At 41.3% G+C, this 18,798-nt stretch overlaps 1 protein-coding gene across 25 annotated transcripts in view; it reads left to right on the top strand.

The window, feature by feature from the left end:
• The window catches only part of PDE4DIP (phosphodiesterase 4D interacting protein), a 195,017-nt gene that overhangs the window by 146,621 nt on the left and 29,598 nt on the right, over positions 1–18,798 (top strand). For 23 of the 25 annotated variants that reach the window (XR_004322587.1, XR_004322586.1, XM_032486898.1 and 20 more), the window contains 4 exons: positions 434–561; positions 10,328–10,416; positions 15,083–15,315; positions 17,958–18,393. Coding sequence is in view for 23 of the 25 variants with exons in the window: in XM_032486898.1 (XP_032342789.1) it covers positions 434–561; positions 10,328–10,416; positions 15,083–15,315; positions 17,958–18,393 (886 nt within the window). In the remaining 2 variants the exon portion in view is untranslated. Of the gene's footprint in view, positions 1–433; positions 562–10,327; positions 10,417–10,693; positions 12,275–15,082; positions 15,316–17,637; positions 17,700–17,957; positions 18,394–18,798 lie in introns of those variants that run through there. The other 2 variants (XM_032486905.1, XM_014564411.2) reach the window with 2 other exon arrangements.

The following is an 18,798-nucleotide window of genomic DNA, read 5'->3' as shown; positions in this document are numbered from 1 at the left end:
CAGAGTATTGTCAAGTTTGGTTAACACATGAGAAAACAAATGTCTTCAGTAGCAGCCCTGCTTGGCTCAGAATTGCTTCAGTCTGTGTTTAGTTTTTCCTGGGTTTTGGTTTTTCAGAAACTTAACGCTTTTAGTCAAAAGATTAAATTTCTTTTAGTGGGATATAGGGGTGTGAGATACATATTAGGAACTATAATTTTATGTGAGATTGGCCCAGAATCTAGGATAAAGGGACAGGCTTTAAAGGAAGCGGGCCTTGCTAATCTGCCAGCAGTGAACACAAGTGCCACAACAAAGACTACATTCATTTATTGTGTCCTAGAGGACAATTACTCCAAAAATCTCATGGCTCCGAGTGGCACTGATGGCTCTTTGGAAGCATCTATGGACTCATTACGTTGATGGCTAATCCATTTTCCTTCCATGTAATCAGCTCTGAGAGAGACCGAACTCTGCAGGTGGAACTGGAAGGGGCCCAGGTGCTACGCGGTCGGCTAGAAGAAGTTCTTGGAAGAAGCCTGGAGCGCTTAAGTAGGCTGGAGAGCCTGGCCGCCATTGGAGGTGGGGAACTGGGAAGCGTGCGAGTTCGTCACAAGCATGCCTTCTGAGCACTGGCGGGCCAGGCTGTGGCCCAGGATGGAGAGCCTTGTTTGCACTAACCAGAGAGCCTTGTCTGGCTGTGGCAGAGTTAAATGGTGACTTACTAATGATAGAACTGGTACAAGCAGCATCAGCCACAAAGTGAAACTCACTGTAGTCTGCCTGTGTTTCCCTGTACGTATCTGTCACGAAGGTGAATGGTGAAGGCTACAAAGTATATTTGCACATTTCAAATCATTCCATTTTAGTTTTCCCACCCATATTCATTCTTCTCCCCAGCCCTCCCTCCTTATTCTCTCATCCCTTCTATGGGCCAATAAAGTTTATTCCTCCCCCACTTTCACAATCCATTTCATATGTTCCATATCATGTCATAAATGCATGCGTGTGTATTATTTTTGCCATTCAATCAACTCCTGCTCTTTGAGTGAGAGCAATTTCTTAATCAAACAAAAGTTTCAAGATTAGAGAGTGAGAGAGAAAGAGGTTGAAAGTCTAAGAATGACCTTGCAAAAGTTGTATAATCCTTCTTAGACGGTAACCAAGCCAAGTCTTGCAATAGTAGACTGCAACTACTGGGAGGGCCAAGTTATACAGCAGAGGCAAAGACTATGAAAGTGTTTACAGTAAACCTTTACCTCTAATATTGCAGAGTTGATGACCGAATGACAGTGAAATTAGATTTGGTGCAGATTAAACTTCATTAAAGTGTTTTCTTTAAACTGAGGGTGTACTATTGAGTCAGAACGTGATTTTAAGAAAGCTCCGAGGTCTTCTAGAGTCAGAATTCTCTATATAAAAAGGTAATTTCAAAGATAATGTCCCCCCCTTTAAATTCAGTATTTCACCAAATACCTCACAGTCAGAGGAGACTATTTCTTACATCTTTTCATTTGGCACTACGTGAAGGCCAATAATTTTCACCATTTAGTGCTTTAGCATTTCTCCGTATTAAAATAAGTAATAGACTTCAGACTTTGAAGTGTTTGGATGGTTTAGAACGAAATGTCACAGATCTTTCTAGATTTTGGTCACTGTCTCAGTGCTTTCTTGTGGCAACACGGGGGCCCTGGAGACTGTATTTCTGCTATCCTAAATGTCAAGAGTATAAAAAGTAACCAAGATTACTTTAGAGCTTTGTTCACCCACGAGGTTTCTTGTTTCTGCTAGATATAAATTTCCTAGTTAGAAGCTGAGTGTTCAGTTTTTAAACATGGAATTTGGTTAATAGGAATTGAGGCTCTTTCGTACCGTGAATGTGTCCCCTTTCTAAACTAGGCAGAGCACAAGGGTTTTTATTTTTTCCCTGCATTTTTACATGACACTTTTATTTCTTTCACTTTTGTGTGTGGACACGGTTTACTTACATTCTAAATTTTGTCCAGGTTTCTGTAACCTTAGCCACGCCTGTAACAGAAAGAGCATCAGTCACTCTAAAGTGGACAGGAAAGAAAATACTCTACTGGAGAAACATCCTTGGATTTTCTGATTAAGTATTTTGCAAAAGATTGGCAGCCATAAGCCTTCGTCTTAAAGAAAATGCTTTCCAGTTTTAATGGGCTTTGGGGGGAAAAGAGGGTCCTTTAAGAAAGGAGATAGGAAGTATAAGCAGAATCATCCATTTTTCTTAGTCTTCCAATCTTTAGTGACCCTTTCCCCCTCAAAGATTTTTGTAACTTTCTGGAAGTGAAGAGGCAGGTAGTGGAGCTGTAGAAATGTCAACCCACCATATGATGACAAGGCATTTAGGAAATGTCTTCCCTTAATTTTACTAATAGACCAATGATGCTAAGTTTCCTATTAAGATTCAGCCACAGGTGATTCTCGAGTTCTCATAGCTTATAGTGATTACAGTAGTTTGTGTAAACAACCACTCCTGCTTCTATCACCCTCCAACAAGAGTAGGAATTTCCCTTGGTATCTTGAACAGCTGCTGAGTATTAGAAATATTAGGGTAGTTGGATGAATAATGAGAGACCCAACTTCCTACAGGAAAATTATTAAAATATGTAGATTAGGGAAAAAAGTAAGTGAATTCTGGTCCTGATTTGGACCCTAAAAAGATAAGAGTAACTTATGCTGCTATAGTTACTTGCCATTGATCTCGGTCCTTGAGAAGCATTTTAGAAAATTAAATGATTTAGTGGCAAAGGAGAAATTAAGAGTTTGATCTTGGTACCGTAGATGTGACTAAAATCTGATACTGACTTTCTGGTCTTTATATCTGGAATGAGGCTGGCAAAGAGTGCTAACTGGAGAGAGCTTGCTGGTCTAACAAATTTGTGTGATAATTTGGCATCTTATTAGGGAATATGATTCTAAGTCATTTTGTTCTGCAGCCCATAGATGCATGATGCTATCATGGACCACATCATTCATATAATCATATTTAGCATGAGATAATATGATTCCATTCTCTCTTCAGGAGCACAGACCTTTCCTCTTACTGAACTATTCTAACTTTGCCAGGCATTTCTCAGCATCACAATAATTTCAGATAAAGCACTGTGTGCTTATAGAACCTTGTGCTTGAATAAAAAACTTGAAAGGCTCAGGCTATGCTTAATTGGAAGCATAGAACTTAAATTGAGAAAAACCCATATTGCTAGATTTGGTTTTTCTCACATTTCCTTCTTGGTTGTAATGTTTGTAAGAGGTCAGGGTAGTTGAAGTGTGTAGCTTTTAGCAGTAGAGAGTTGAACGGGACCTCCAAGATGTATTTAATGATGAAGTGGAAGTCCTTTTGACAGATATTTCCCCTAAACTCCTTTCTATTACAGGTTTAAACTAAACTACTGAAGTCTAGCGATTGTTAGTGACTAGTATAAATCAACATTTTTTTGCATGTTCTCTCTTTAGCTATTTAGCCAAGTTACAACTTTTTGGAAAAGGCATGATGGGACTGTTTTAATATAGTCAACCTTTTACTTTGATCGGGTGACCTCTTACCCTTACCTGCCACCCTGCCCCTCTCCCGCACCCACTTCCCTTCATTCATTTGTGGACAGCAGCAATAGTTTTGGTTCTTCTCCTTCCTCATTCATATTTTTAAAAGATTTAGTTTTGTCATTATGTGTAGTGAGATCTGTTAAAGATCAAGACAGTCTTGACCTGGATAGGATATTAGATCTAAGCCACAAGTTCCCTTAGGAGGTTCCTTAGTATATTCTGTTGTGCAGTTTATACAGAAGTGGCCTCAGTGGCAGATGCATATAAAAGGCTTATCACTTTTATGCTTACTTATGCTTTTAATTCAGTTTCTGGTTGAGAAGTTTGCTTCATAGCGTCAAAACAGTTTGAGAAAATTGATCTCAGTTCTGTCTGCTTCAGTCTGCAGTAGGGTCTAGAGTCCTCTGATCAGGGAAAGGAGGGACAGATCAGATTACACCAAAACTTCGCCTTTCCCTGAGGAATAGAGGTTAACTGACCTACCTAAAGTCTTCCCTTTGGACTGCAAGCCCTAGAAGGAACAATACTTCCATACTTTTGCTTTCCTTGAGCTGGTATTAGAAAACTCTAGTTCCTGTTGTTAGGATAGTCATTGTTTTCTGGATTCTTGGTCTTTTTATTTGCAAAAGGCACAGAATCTTCACATCCCTGGAAAACTCAAGTTGCCTCATCAGCTAGGGCCTCACTGGCGATTCTTCAGCTCTGCAGCCAGTGCCCGGCAGGGAAGTGCGACAAACTTCCTAGGGCGTGGGGAGGAAATATTAGTAACCTACATGCTTCTAAAGTCCGTTTTCCATCTGCCTTGTAGAAATTGTACTTGAGGTACAATAGATGAAATTAGCTGTCTTTTTCAGATACTAACACCCTGTGGCTGTAAGCATATAGAGTATTTTACCTTGTTTCTCTTGGGGTAAAACTCAGATTGCTTTTCTCCCTTTGGTAGTACAGGACCATGTGTATTATAGAAAGAATAGCTAGGAATATGGAGCTTATATAAGGCAACCCAGTGAAAAACAGAAAGAATGAGTCAATGGGAAATTACGTCAGAGTTATTTCTGTGGGGTAATAGTTCTCCATCTTACTGCGTTTTGGATGCTACCCTCTCACTAGACATTTGGAGCAATAACTTAAAACCTTTGTATTATGATTAAAAAACAATCATGTAGCTTTTAAGTAGTTTGAATATTGACAGAAGGTAAGTCCTCAACTTCTATATAATCACATGAGGCAGGATGAAGTTCCCAGATAAAAAATTAGCATTTGTAATTTGCTTTCAACAAAGGATGGGAAGTGGAAGGGAAACATAAAACTGTAGAGCTGACAATACGAATTTTATCAGATTTCAAATAAGAATAATCAAATGCATAAAGCAGCATATTAATTCCTTTTGCATTACATTCCCTTTTTGTAGTTTAAAGTCAGATTCCAGACATAAAAGTATCATACAGTTTTTTTCTGGATAAAATGGAAAGTTTAGCGATACCAGAAAATGCTTGATCTAATGAAGTGTAGGGGTGTTAATTAAGTATATGAACTAAATCGACTTCCTTGTTCCCTTTGAGAACTCATAATTGTCTAGCAAATGCATGTAGGTTTGCTTTTAGTATATAACTTGAGTATGCAATGCTTCTTTTTGCAGTTATCAAAATCGTTGCTATGAAATACCAATCTCTCTCTCAGTCTGTAAACTTTAGAGGCATGTGTATATATACAAATATGTTTTATAAATCATGAATTTCTGTCTGTTTCCAATAACTATTATCAGTTGGATAATAAAAGCAGGTTTACTTTTATTCCACGTAAACCTTTGATCCTAGGGCTGTTGAGAAAAATTAAAGTGATTCATAACAATTTAAATGAAGAAGGAAATGACATGTTAAATGACCCAGTAACTTGGCGCTAGATTATTTCCAGGACTATTTCCCACCAAAACAAGCTGTACATTTCCCTCTGGAAGTTCATCTCTTCATGGCACTGTGCTGTGTTAAACTGTGTTAACATCTGTGCTGAAATGGAGCGTGTGCTTTTTTATACATAAGTGTTAGAATTTCAGCTACTTTAGTTGAGACACACAAAAAAATTGTTACTGATCCAATAAAATTATCAAAGGCCAAACAGTAACTATTTGGTTTCATTCTTAAAAGATCTATGAGAAAAGTAGAGAAAGCTCATACCTTTTTTTTCCTTATAGGAGAATCAGTCTATTGATTACTGTACTAAAATTCCAAGTCAAAGTAAGGCTCTGGAATGAGCAAGTGCCTTTGTATTTATTTAAAGGAAGGAAGAGGAAGAAACCTGAATTTTTCTGCTCTCAAGGAAGTGAGACTAAAGAAACAGCATTATATTTCCCCCAGAAATGTGAAATGAACTGTTTTACCTTAAAAACCTTTTCTGCTCTCCGTGCTGAAGGAAGTAGTAGAGAGTGGGATGGAAATGTGAGGAGCCAGTTGCGATGATCGGTGGTGCCGTCCCTGTAAATGTTCCCGGAGAGTCCTCTTCTTGTCTTCTCTGAGGAAAAAAGAGATCATAAGCAGGGAGAATTCATTGACATTACAGAATTTTAAGTCACTGAAAATAGTTGCTTTCTGAATTAAGAACAGGCTGGAAGGGTACCTAAGAGATGTTGCAATTTAAAGACACAGAGATACCACCATAATGGGGCTTGACCGCAGACAGCAGTTTTCTAGCTACTTCTGCTCCAAGATCAGAATCTGTCTAGCTAAAGAATTTTATTTCTCGGCAGAAGCTTATGGAAGACTGTGAAATCTTAAAATTTTCCTATGGTCCAAAGGGGAATAGATGCAGGTAGAATTGCAGTTTGATGGGAGACATGTTTCCTTCCATTCTGTCAGGTAGCATCATCATATTTTATCAGCAGTAGTTGGTTCATGACTGAACACGTGAGAGTTTGGTGAAGAGCGCGTGGCAGAGTGCCTAGGAGTGGGATTGAGATGGGCCCAGGGGACGCCACACAAGAGCCTGGCGCTGAGGGGAAAACGGCCGGGCCCTTGGCGCTGCAAACTTGTTCATGCTGTAAAGTTTAGCGCTTTGAATTCCCTTTCAGAAATTACTCAAATATGACTCCCACGTTCTGAGTAACTTTATGGGAAAATCTTAGTCCTTTTCTGTCGGTTGCATATAAATGGCTTAAAAAGGAAATTATAATGACTAGAGAGTAGAATTTGGAGACAATGGCATTGTTGCAGCCCAGTTTGGACTCATCACTGAGGAATCAAAATAACACTTTGTGACTTTCCCTCAAGGCTCATTCATCCACGATAGTTTTTAAGGCAGTTGTTTAATGATGATGAATCCTATTTGTAAAGCACCTACTCAAAAGAGTGCATCTTACTTTACTGACCGCTCTGTGGTCTCTCAGCGGTCCTGTGAAGGAGGGAGAACCTAGGAATGTTACTTCACACCCCCTGTTGGGGAACAGATACTCAGCAGTGAAGAAGTGCAGGTAGACTCAGTCAAGATCATCCATTGATAATGTGAGAGATCCTTCTGCTGACTGCATTTAGGTTCTCTGGTCTCCATTTCCAACCCTCAACTCTTCAGCCCAGAGACCAGTTTACCAACAGTAATGTAAAACAACAATAATAATAAGGCAACATTTATTGAGTACACAGTGTATGCCGAGCACTGTTCTAAGCACTTCAAAAGCAGGAAACCTTTTAAAGTTGACAAGTGTACGGAGTGGATATTACTATTAACCCTAATTAATAGGTGAGGGGACTGAGTTGCAGGAAGATTGTGATTTGTCTGAAGTCACATAACTAATGACAGATGCAGAAATCTAACCTAGGCAATCTGGCTTCGGAGTCTGTGTTCTCAGTAATTATGCCATGCTCAACTTAAAAAGCACAAAAGTGTGAATTTTTGCCTTAATGATAAAAGAAGACCTTATATTTGTATAATACTTAAAATTTCACCCAAAGATTTTATAGTAGTGTATTTGAGAAGTTTATTTATGTATACTTTATAGAGTCAGATAGCTGGTAGAAGATAATTTTCTAAATCTAGGAAAGGGAGGTTTGGTACCACCTCATTATGTGTGGCTCAGAGCCTAGAAACTTGAAAGAACCTACAACTTGAGAAGTATTAAAAAAAATTAAAATTTTTAATAAAATTTTCAGTCAAACATGTAAAACTTAACCATGGAGATAAAACCTGGAGAAGCAAGTTAAAATTGAGGGAAGAGATTCTTAGCTTTCAGAAATTCTAAAGGTGGCAGGCATGTTGTTTCATATTTATCATAAATAAGCAGTAAATTAGTGAGTATATAGTAACTTCAAGTTAGAAATTTAAAGTACTATTCCAATTTAGTTCTGAACATAGTGTTTTGTTGCTTTGTAAAAGCTTAGACAAGGGTATTGCCCACAAAGAGCAATTTTCTGTTGTCGCTTATGAAAAACCAGAAATGACAACAGAAAGAGGGATGTCTAATGTAAACTTAGATAGGACCTTGTGTAGGATAACTTTTTTTTCTATAAATTTTTTAACTTTACAAACCTCAGGGAAACACACACAAAAGCTTTCAGCATTCTAATTCAAATTGGTAAAGGCTGAGCAACCCTTCAAGCTGCCCTGAAGGAAGTACAGCAGACCACAAGCTAGCTAAAAAATGAGTAAGGAAAACAAAACCCCCATGTAGTAGGGTGTCGAGATGGAATTGGCCTTTTAACTCCAAATGAAGTCAAAATCATGGTATCCCACCCCAGAGTGAATTAAAGAAAACGTTATCTAGAAATGCAGACGTGGCATCAGAAAGGCCGACAAAGGTAAGTGAAGGGCCAAAAGTGTTAGAAGCCCTCAAGGCCAGTGACAATCACCCTCCTCATCCCCACTTACCTTACTTCTGGAACGTAGCACCCGAATCACCTTGGGCTGTGGGCCCAGTGGTACAGGGATGAGGATCCTGACCTCATAGAGCTGAACTTTCTTCAGCCAAGGATCCTTCTCGAGTCCAACACCCAGAAGGGAAACAATGTGAAAAGTATATTTTTTTTAATCACTGAGCGGGACAATCCATTCTTTGCTAGAAAAAAAAAAGGCTCTGATCTCTACTTTTGCACAGGGAAAGATTTTTCCAAAGTAAGCATAATATGATATAGATGTCCTCAAATGAATCAGCATCCTAGGTTCAGTGAGTTTCTGAACAGCCAAAGCTTAGGTAGTGTGTTCATTCACCTCTACACAACCAGTATCCTGAATGAGACGGTTCTGGGGCTTGAAAAAGTAAGTATTGGAAATCCCTACTGTACACAGTCGGCCATGATCTTTAAAGATGCTTAGTGGTAAAGGTGCTTCCTTGTGAGTACAGCTGTATTGAATAGGGTACTGCCTTGATCCAAAGTGAACCCAACATTCATAATGAAGACCAGGGAATGAGTCATAAGATTAAGCTGTGAGGACAATGCTTATTCCCTTTTAGTACTTCGGTGAGTTGCCTCTGTCTGACAGTCCAGAGACTTGACATCTTGGCTCAGCTCCTGTCCGGGACTAGCCATTGTAACCTTGGTCAAGCCACCTAATCTCTTTGAGGCCCAGTTAACCCAGTGGTCAGAAGAGGAGTTTTAACAGGTTGGTTCCCAAGGCCGGGGTCAGAACTGTTTCTCTAATCTCAAGTTTCTCTAATTTGGGTAAGTTCTATAAGGCTCAGGCAGTGTCACAGTAGATTTTCTTTGGTGTCCAAAGGAATTAACAATTACAAATTCCTACACTTTCAGAAGAAATCAATAATGTGGGCCACTAGCATTAATCTAAAATTTGATGAATAGTCTTATTTTAACAGATGTGGAGAAGAAGAAATACCCTAGATCTGTGCTGTCCAACATGGTAGCCACCAGCCATGTATGGCTACTTAAATTAAAATTACTTTAAATTATATTAAAGTCAGTTCTTCAGGCTCAATAGCCACATGTGACTAGTGTCTACTGAATTGAACAGCATAGGCATCAAGTTGCAGAAGATTCTTTTGCTCAATGTAGACCTTTATCCAGACCATGAACTGCAACTGCTTGTCCCTTAGTGCAAGCATATATGTTTGTGCCTCAAGTAACTTCATCTTTGGGGAATGAAAAAAATGGATTAAATTCCATTTGGACAAAACAGTGCAAGAAATCATCAGGCAAAAGATCTTGGCATTGGAGAAGAGTTTGGGGGAGATGGGGAAGAGGGGAGGTAAGAGGAAGGAATTAGGAAACAGCTGAACCATTCTGTGCCTTGGGTCTTGACTGGACCTGAGCTTCAGTAGGACACAGGGCCCTCAGAGGAGGGTTCCTCAGAGAGGTTATCACCCCACACACAACCGATCCCCACAATGGAAAAGTGAGTAGAGCAGGGCTGCCCTAATCCCAAGGAAATCCGGGACCCTCTCAGCACTCAGCGATGGGAAAAAAGTCAATCAGTTTGGGCCCATGTCACAGGCGGGAAGGTGGTTACATGGCCAGTTAGTGGCAGGAGGGGGAATATTTCAAGCTTTCTGGAATTAAGTGAGGGGGTAACCACTCTCTCTGACATCTGGCTCTTCAGGTACAGGTCTGTGCAGTCAAAGGCAGCTTCTGTTTTGAGCTGTAAGCTTGAGTGTTAGTAAGAAAGCATCAATGAGAGTCTTTTGTACAGATCTGGCACGTTGGTCCTGTCTTCCTTGTGAGCCATGCATATGGGGAAAGGAAGACATCAGAGGTGAATGGCAAAAAAGAGTGTAATTTTAGCTGCTGTCTGGAAGGCATCTACAAAGGGAGTCACCTTTCTCTTCTGGACTTACTTGTAGGTGCAGCTGCAGGGGACGACACAGAAGATGCGAGTACTGAGTTCACCGACAGTATTGAGGAGGAGGCTGCACACAAAAGCCACCAGCAAGTAAGTCCGAGTCAGGTTCTGGGGTCCCAGGGTGGAAGCTCATAGCCGTTGGGGTCTGGTGGTCCCCTGCCACCCTTGTGGACCTGGTGTGAGAAAATATCTTTTTATATAAACCACTTCCCCGTCTTCTTCCTGCCCTCCTGGAGCTTCCCAGCCACCTTGCCAACCCCTATCCTCACCCTATTTTTCTTTCCCAACCACCCTTTTATTCCTCCTATCTCAGTACTCCTGCTCCCTGCCCCTTCCTACCCCCTTTGCCCCTGTGTACCGTCTATAGCTATAGCTTCAGAAGAATTTTTACTTACAAGCGCATGGACACTGAGCCTCTTGGGCTTATGTAACTGAAACACATCACAGAAGACAGGCAGCCATCGAAGGGCTGCTGGGGGAGGTGGCTGGCCTAGGACCTGCTTCAGGAGATTGTTCTCTGGGAAACTCTAAGAGGATTGGAATGCTTCTAAAGCAGGGATCATTTTCTGTGAAGTCTCATATAAAAGAGAACTTTGTTGGGCAACCTGACAAATTACCCAGGTTGTGACCTGTCAATGACCAGCAGATGACACTTGAAGAGCAAGTCCCTATCAGTCCTCAAAACCTGGTACCCAAGGCTGAAACACTGTTTTGCCGACCATCAGTGAAGGTGTAACCAGCATGTTCTCAAGCTCAAGAGTAGAATGTCCTGGACCTCAGATTGAGTCACCCATAGTGACCCCACAGCACTCACTAGAACTGCTACGTGTCTCCACCTTCCCCAGTGACATGTAGCAATCACATGTCCTAGACGGGCCATGGCTGTGACTCTGAGTTAAAAAGAAAGTGGATCATTAGTATCTGTCCTTGTTTAGAAGAAGCTGGGAGTTTCCAGTGATAGTTTCCTTGAAGCTATTAGGAAAACTAGAGGGGAAATGAGGCTTTTGGGGTCTGCCTCTTCATCTCCTGCTGTAAGAAAAAGAGGATACATCTAATACACCAACAAAAAGATCCCAAGTGAGCAGTGCCCAGACCTCACAGGATTTGGCACAGTCTAGCTCTGGAGGACACAAGTAGTTGTCTGGAATACCTCGCATCCTCAACACAGTTTCTTTACCTTCTACCAAGATCCCCTTTGTGTTGCTCTAGACACATCTGACCCTAACTTCTCCCCTGAGTTCCTGCATGAGCTCCACTTCTCTTTTTGCTTGAACAGCTTCTTCTGGTCCTCCTCACTGATGCTTGTAACTTTAACTATGTACACTACTGCCCCTCTGGACAGACCCCACTACCTAGGACCTGCACGATAAGTAAGTAAACGTCCACTCTGAGAGAGCTAGACTGGGGTGTCAGCAGGTCACTGATGGTTATTGCTACTGTGGGACAGCATTCACTTCAAGTAACTGGACAGGAGACACAGAGATGAAGAGAGCCAGATTCTGACTGATGTGGTCCAAACAACCCTGGTACTGTGAGCTCTTCACTCTGATTCTCAGTTACAGGCAAACTGGTCTGTCAAGTCACCTCTCCCTCAACCGTCTACCCTCTAGCCTCATGTGGAGAGAATGACCAGACCAACTTCATGAGGTCAATCCAGCCCTGAAATAAGCCTTTTATATTGAGGCATTTGTATTTCCCTTGCAATGTCTTCCCTATTACTTGGCATAGGAGATACTTAATAAATGAGAAGAAGTATATACCTGTTGGGTGAGGAACATATTGGGTAAGCACCATTTATCTTTGCATCACCTTTCCTTGAAAATCAGTCTTCAGTTTTAGGAAGGAGGTGTGTGAAATCATTGTAAATGTACCTCAGCTTTTCTGAAGTTTGAGGGTGTGACTCTCCTACTACCAATTAAATAAAGCTTGTTTTGTCATAATCGTTTTGTGTCAAGATTCTCAAAAATGTGTTTGCTTGTTTCTAGGGAACTGGTCCCTTAAGATTGAGCTACAAACTTTGCCTAGTTGTGTCCTTAGGAGGCTGACCTTGTTCTCAACACAATGCTCCCTTCCTACCTCAAGCATGCACATACTTCCCCTAACAAACACATTCAACTTTGTGTTCCTTCCAAGAGACCCACCTTTTGAGCAAAGAAAATTGCTTCATCTTTAGTTTTGGACTCACCCTCCTCAGGTAGCCTCAGATCTAGCCATTTGGGTAATTTTCCCCAGATATCTCACACAAAATTCCATTCTCAGTGATGAACTTGAGAAGAGATCATTTTTAATGGCCTTATGGTGTCTAAGGACTGATTAACATTGTGAGAGATATGAAACAATAGGGCTGAAACAACTCTATTCAAGTAAGAGATCAGATCTGCACATGGACCTTTGTGGGGCAAATAGAAACCCAGCCTACAAAAAAGTTGAATTATACCATGGAACAGTACAACACATGAACAGATGAATTCGGAAATGTGAAAAAAAACAACAACCTATAAGAGATGTAATTAACAACAAATGTAATTAACACTGCATTCAACTAGAAGCCCTGGGTTTTGAGGGGAAAAAAAGTGAAGTATTAGCTTGCCCTAGATGATAAAGAAAAAAATAAAAAGGCTAGATCCTGAGTCACTTTTCAAGCATTTACATTTAAATTTTACAGACAATTTAGCCAAAGGAAGTTCCCTTTGACATGGACATATGAAAACCCAAATTAGTCTGGGAACAAATCAGATCTCCCTTTTCTCATTTTAAAGTGGGATATCAGACCAGATGAACCAAAGGTCCTGTCTGGTATTAACATTTCAAGGTTCTTATTTTTTCTTTTAAAAGAAAGTGGGTATATTTAAATTAATAGGAGAAGATAATGTACATCTAGCAGGCACTTGGACAATAGATAGGTGACATTAAAGTCAGACAGTATTTTTAAGCAGAAGGAACTCTTAAGGTTTAGAAAAGGATAAATGTGTCCATAGTCAAAGCTGATGGCAATGTTTAGTTAGTTGCAGACAGTTTATATAGAATTCAACATCACATAATTTTAATGAGAGGTGAGGTCATAAACTTTCAAAAGTGGTTTTATCCAGTCCCCCTTCCTTTATTTTGTCCCAAGTGCTTTGTGACACATGCAGGAATGGCCACCAATCTAAGCCTGACAGCAGAGCCATAGAGACAGACATTCCCAAAAGCCTCCTAAATCTCAGGCTCACAACCCCAATTGGAATTGGATGCCTAGAAAATGAACAACTGTGTCTGGAATCTCTTTCTTCTTTGATGTGGGTGCATGTCTTGCACATCTCTTCACAACCTCAACTGCTATGCTACCGAATTCTTCTACACAAACATGCCATAAATCAATCCCACTGAATACCTGCAGCCTAGATTTCACTATATGGTTACGAGGTCCAAAGCAAAGGTCAGTGGCTTTGTGCCAAGCCAAGCAGCTCTGTTAACCACTGGTCCATTTAAGCTTCCCTGAGTGCTGTTCTAGTCAGTATATTTCAGACCTAAATGAAGGAATAGAGCATATAATTAATTCTATAAATCATCCCTAATGAAGTGGCCACTACATGATTTATAAAGATGCACATAAATATTCTGATGACTTTGATAATTGGGAAATGATTCTGTATAGCCAGAATGAACTTATGACAAGTACAAGTCACTATATTTATAGAGATAAAGGAAACATGACCCAGAAATAGCTGTGAGGAAAGGTAGAACATTGGGAGGTCAAAATTGACCTGAAGTTAGGTCAAGCCCCCAAATGCTGCCACTGAATGGAAAAAGGAGCCAATATGCCATTGGGATGTAAGATTAATATTGGACAGACAGGCAAGAAACTCACAGACTAAAACAATTCATCATACGCTAAGTAGATTATTGTACTCAGATTTTGGTTTCTACACTTGAAAAGCATGGGAAAAACTGGAAAGGAGCCCAAGACAAGAAAGTCTATGAGTTAAAAAATTCTTACTTGAGGAAAAACTATACAATCTGTTTTAGTTGAACAATTGAGTAATTTCAAGAGTATCTTCAAAAAAACAAGGTGATCGGAAATTGTTTCTGCATGTTTTTTCTCTCACGTGCTTAGTTTCGTAGAGAGGGTTTGACCGGCAGCATCAGCACCGGGTGATAACCGACAAGGGAAATTGGCTGCCAAGCAGGTGACCTTCCTTTAACTTTTCTGCAGTTGTAGAGTGTGGTTCTCCTGCTGCCAGTGAAACTAAGGTTGCTCTGTCTTACCTGGAGCTCCTCCCATATTCTAATACTGTGACCGTGACTTCTGATTTCTGAGTGTCCAGAGCCCTTCCTCTTAATCGTCCTTTCTGGAGTCGGAGTTACAGGCACAACGTCAGGCTTTGAGCTGGTACCTCGAGCCATGATCTTTGCAGTCAAGGACTCAAGTGTTGTGGAGCTGATGAAGCTTCCTGACTTGTGAAAAGTCCCCTCAAAAAAGAGAAGAATCACAGCACCCACAGGCTCTAGTCCTGTTTAAACCTCGTTTGTTTGCATTTGTTTGAGATCTATTGTGTGCTCGTGGTTTTTTCTTCGCCCCCCTCTGCAGTCTCCTCTTCCTGCCTATGGCAACAGCTCTCACTGCTCCTGGTGTGTCCTCCCCACCCAGACCAGTCTGCAGGGCCCTTATGGCTGAGCCCATTTTAGGTCCCAGTAAAGGCTGCCTTTGTGATCTCATGTTCCTTTTAGCTCCCCTTCAACGGCCTAACTTCTTTAAACCGTGATTTTCTTCCAGCTCATCAAGGTGGCTCTGGAGAAAAGCCTGGCAGCTGTGGAGACCCAGAAAGTCTCTCTTCCTCCTCCTTCCCCAACAGGAGGGGACAGTAACAGGGCTCTTCAGGAGGAAATCCTCCACCTGAGGGCTGAGATCCACCAGCACTTAGAGGAGAAGAGGAAAGCTGAGGGGGAACTGAAGGAGCTAAAGGCTCAAATTGAGGAAGCAGGATTCTCCTCTGTGGCCCACATCAGGTAGGATGTGCCCCAGAGAAGGGGGGCCTGCTGACTGAGGGGCCACCATAGCCAGGGGACTGACCTTGCTGCAGCCAAGGCGTGCGTGCTGCATGGGGCTTCTTGCTTTACATCCCAGGCTCAATGCATCAGTGGTTCTACAAATTCTTAGAAAAATTAAGTGATTCTCAGTAATTATCATTCAAATTATTTAAATAAATCTGGTCTTAGTTCAGTATAATAATGCCCATGACTAGCCATTACATGTGACCGTTATGAGTGGAAATCTCCTAGTTATATGTCTGGTATTGCTCCTTTGAATTGACTGGAACATGTAAGGAGTCAGTGCTCCCCAAGACGCTTCACTGCCGTGTGCAGAACCAGAACGGTCCATGAGGAGGAGGATTTATATAGAAGCCCTTCCATCTCCACTCAGCCCTCTCTCAGCAGCATGAATCCTTAAATCATGGAGTAGCAATTTTCATCATCTCTGCTGTTTTATTTACTTTGCAAAAGTGAGAAAGTGGCAAGTATTTTTGCCACTTATTTATTGGCTAGATGGGCCACTCTGTCTTGAACAGCTTTTTTTCAAAAGATGCTTGGGGAACACGCTGATACTGTATGGCTAATCCACATATTTACTCATCCCTAAGGGTCATATTCGTTTTGGCCTGCTGTTTAGAACACAGCTGTGCAGATGTAAACTTCTAATTCATGCCTTATTGTTCCCCTGCCTATTATGTGCCACTTAAATGTGCCTGAATCAGAGAATAATATTAGCACTGAAGAGGGCCTTGGCTTCCAGAAAATGTCTTGTTTCATTGTCAAGGAAACACAGGCCTAATAAGTCCTAGTAGCTTATTCAAGTTTGCATAAGAGTCCATGGCTAGACCCCTGGCTCTCAATTTTTAAATTCGAAGCCTTTTCTTCTGCACTATATATTTTGTCAATTTTTTAAATACTCTTGTGATCATCCTTTTACTCTGAATTCTCATGATATGTCTTTTCTTAAATTCTATTTAAGTTAAAGCATAAGTTTTAGTTGAACTGTGTAATATGTAAAACTTCACTGTGCTCTCTTCGTTAAGAAGAGTGCATCTCTTTTGATCCTACCGTTGAATATGCAATCAGACCAAATGTAGTACCCTCGTGGATTACTTTCTTTTTCCCCCAGAGTTACTAACCTGAAACTGATTTAACTCTCCATCCAACCTTAGAAGTCACTGATACTGTAGAAGATGGAATCTATCTAATGTGTAGCCCCTCCTTTGAGAAGCTTTTGTCGAGCATTGCTTTCATTACTTCCTATTGTGATAACAGCAGTGTTTTCCCCCAAGTACAAAGTCATAACATTTAAATAGTGAAGATTGTTCTCTATCCCACACGTGTCCCTTTCTTTCCCTCTTACACCTCAGTTTGGTGAAATACTTATCCCCCTTTTCTCCACTGAGGAAACTGTCTCATAGTCTTTCTGAGTCCTGTGTTCTAAAGTATTTTCATCCTTAATTCATGCAAGACAAGCTTTGCTCTGCCCCAAAACTTCAGGATTCTGAGAAATCTAATCTAGGGGCAGAGCCAACTACTGGTCCTTCAGACTGTGAATTGGTTAATTCCCTTACCTCTCCTAGTTGGCAGTTCTCAATTTTGTCTGTGTATGAATCACTGTGGAACATAAGTAAAATGTAGATTCATAGGCCTTAGCTCTAAAGCTTTTTAAACAAGCACCTCCTAGGATTCTGATGTTAGTGTTGCTCAGGTCTGCAGCTAGTCCACGCAGAACTGAATGACTACTCTGCTGCAGACACTGGGCTACCCATACTATAAATGTAATTTCATTGAAGCATCCATTAACTCCACTAGGTAAGTGTTATAATCCTTATTTTATATAAAAAGGAGACTGAGGCTCAAAGAGGTTTGAGTTTGTTTATTAAAGCCACGTTTTTTATTGCTTCCTTCTAACCCTAGTGAAGGACGTGGTGAGAGGAAATGCTGGGTCTAGAATGTCTTGGTGAAAATCAGTGTTTTTGTCCATTTTATTTCCTCAGCAGATACGAATGTTTTATGTAGCAGGCACTGTGGAGGCTCTGGGGATACAGGGTGAACAGGACAGGCAGAAACCTTGCTCTCATGAAGGTGATCTCCTATCACAGGAGCCAGACATAAAGCAAATAATCACATAAGTACATATGACTACAGTTCAGATTAGTATTGTTTCTTCTGCATTCCTAAGTCCCAATTTCTCATCTAGTGGTTAAAAAGTGACTGTTGTTAATTAATAGAACTGTAGACTCCATAATAATACATTTTCCCCAGGCAAATGCTGTTTTATTCTTTTTTTAACAGTGTAAGTACCCTTGTTTGTTCCAGAGGCCACTGAAAACTAGAACATGAATCCGCAAGCACAGGTGAAGACAACTAGAGTAGGTGTCTTGAGCCTGAGATTTTTGGTGATCATGCTGCCATCGAGTTGCTGTGGGAGTGTGGGCAGTGTCTTACTCTTCCTGAGCCTTGGTTTCTTCTTGAATAAAATAAGAGACTCGTCCGAGGTCACTTCAGGCTCTGGGGTGTCTCTGAGTCTGATGGACTGAGTTGTGGGTAAGAGGGGCCTCTTTGGAACTGAGGCCAGGACCAGCCCTGGCCCTGACTGTGTATGTTTCCTGCAGGAACACCATGCTGAGCCTTTGCCTTGAGAATGCAGAGCTGAAAGAGCAGATGGGAGAAGCAACGTCCGATGGATGGGAGGTCGAGGAAGACAAGGAGAAGGGCGAGGTGATGGTGGAGACCGTAGTTGCCAAAGGGGGTCTGAATGAGAACAGCCTTCAGGCTGAGTTCAGAAAGCTCCAGGGAAAACTGAAGAATGCCCACAATATCATCAGCCTCCTCAAAGAACAGCTGGTGCTGAGCAGCAAGGAAGGGAATAGTACAAGTAGTCCCGAGCTCCTCGTGCACCTGGCCAAGGAGATCGACAGAATGAATGCAGAGCTGGTTTGTTCTCCTGGAAAGCACCAATGCCAGGAAGTGGAGAGTGTGACCGCGAGGCCCTGCCCCAGGCCCCGGAGCCTTGACCTTGGGGCTGCCCTCACAGTGGATGCCCTCCAAGTAAGTGTGGGGTAAGGTGGAATGAAAGACTCTTGGAGAAGGAGCTGTAGATGTCAGTTTTTACTTTAACAGTTCTGCCCTGTGGGTAGGAAGTAGCAAGGGAGAGGCACTTTTGTACTGCAAGCAGTCGTAATAATAGTCCTCACACAGTCAGCTTTAGAGAGGTTTTTTTTAAAAATAATATTATCCATAAATACTGCTTGAGTAATTCATTTTCCATACATATTTCTTGAATGCTTAGGTTTCCAGATAACACACTAGGCATTAGCAGCAGGCCTGTTCTCTGCCCTTCATGTGCTCAATATGATGGGGAAAGATGGCACAAAAGCAGATCATTTCAACAGGTAGCAATACAGGGGTGCGTAGCATTTTAAGGCAGCCAGACAAGTGGTGTGTAATGACATC

Source organism: Camelus ferus, chromosome 9, assembly GCF_009834535.1.
Source record: "Camelus ferus isolate YT-003-E chromosome 9, BCGSAC_Cfer_1.0, whole genome shotgun sequence".
Lineage (NCBI taxonomy): Eukaryota > Metazoa > Chordata > Mammalia > Artiodactyla > Camelidae > Camelus > Camelus ferus.
Note: the sequence above shows the minus strand (reverse complement) of the source record. Positions and strands in the feature narration are given on the sequence as shown.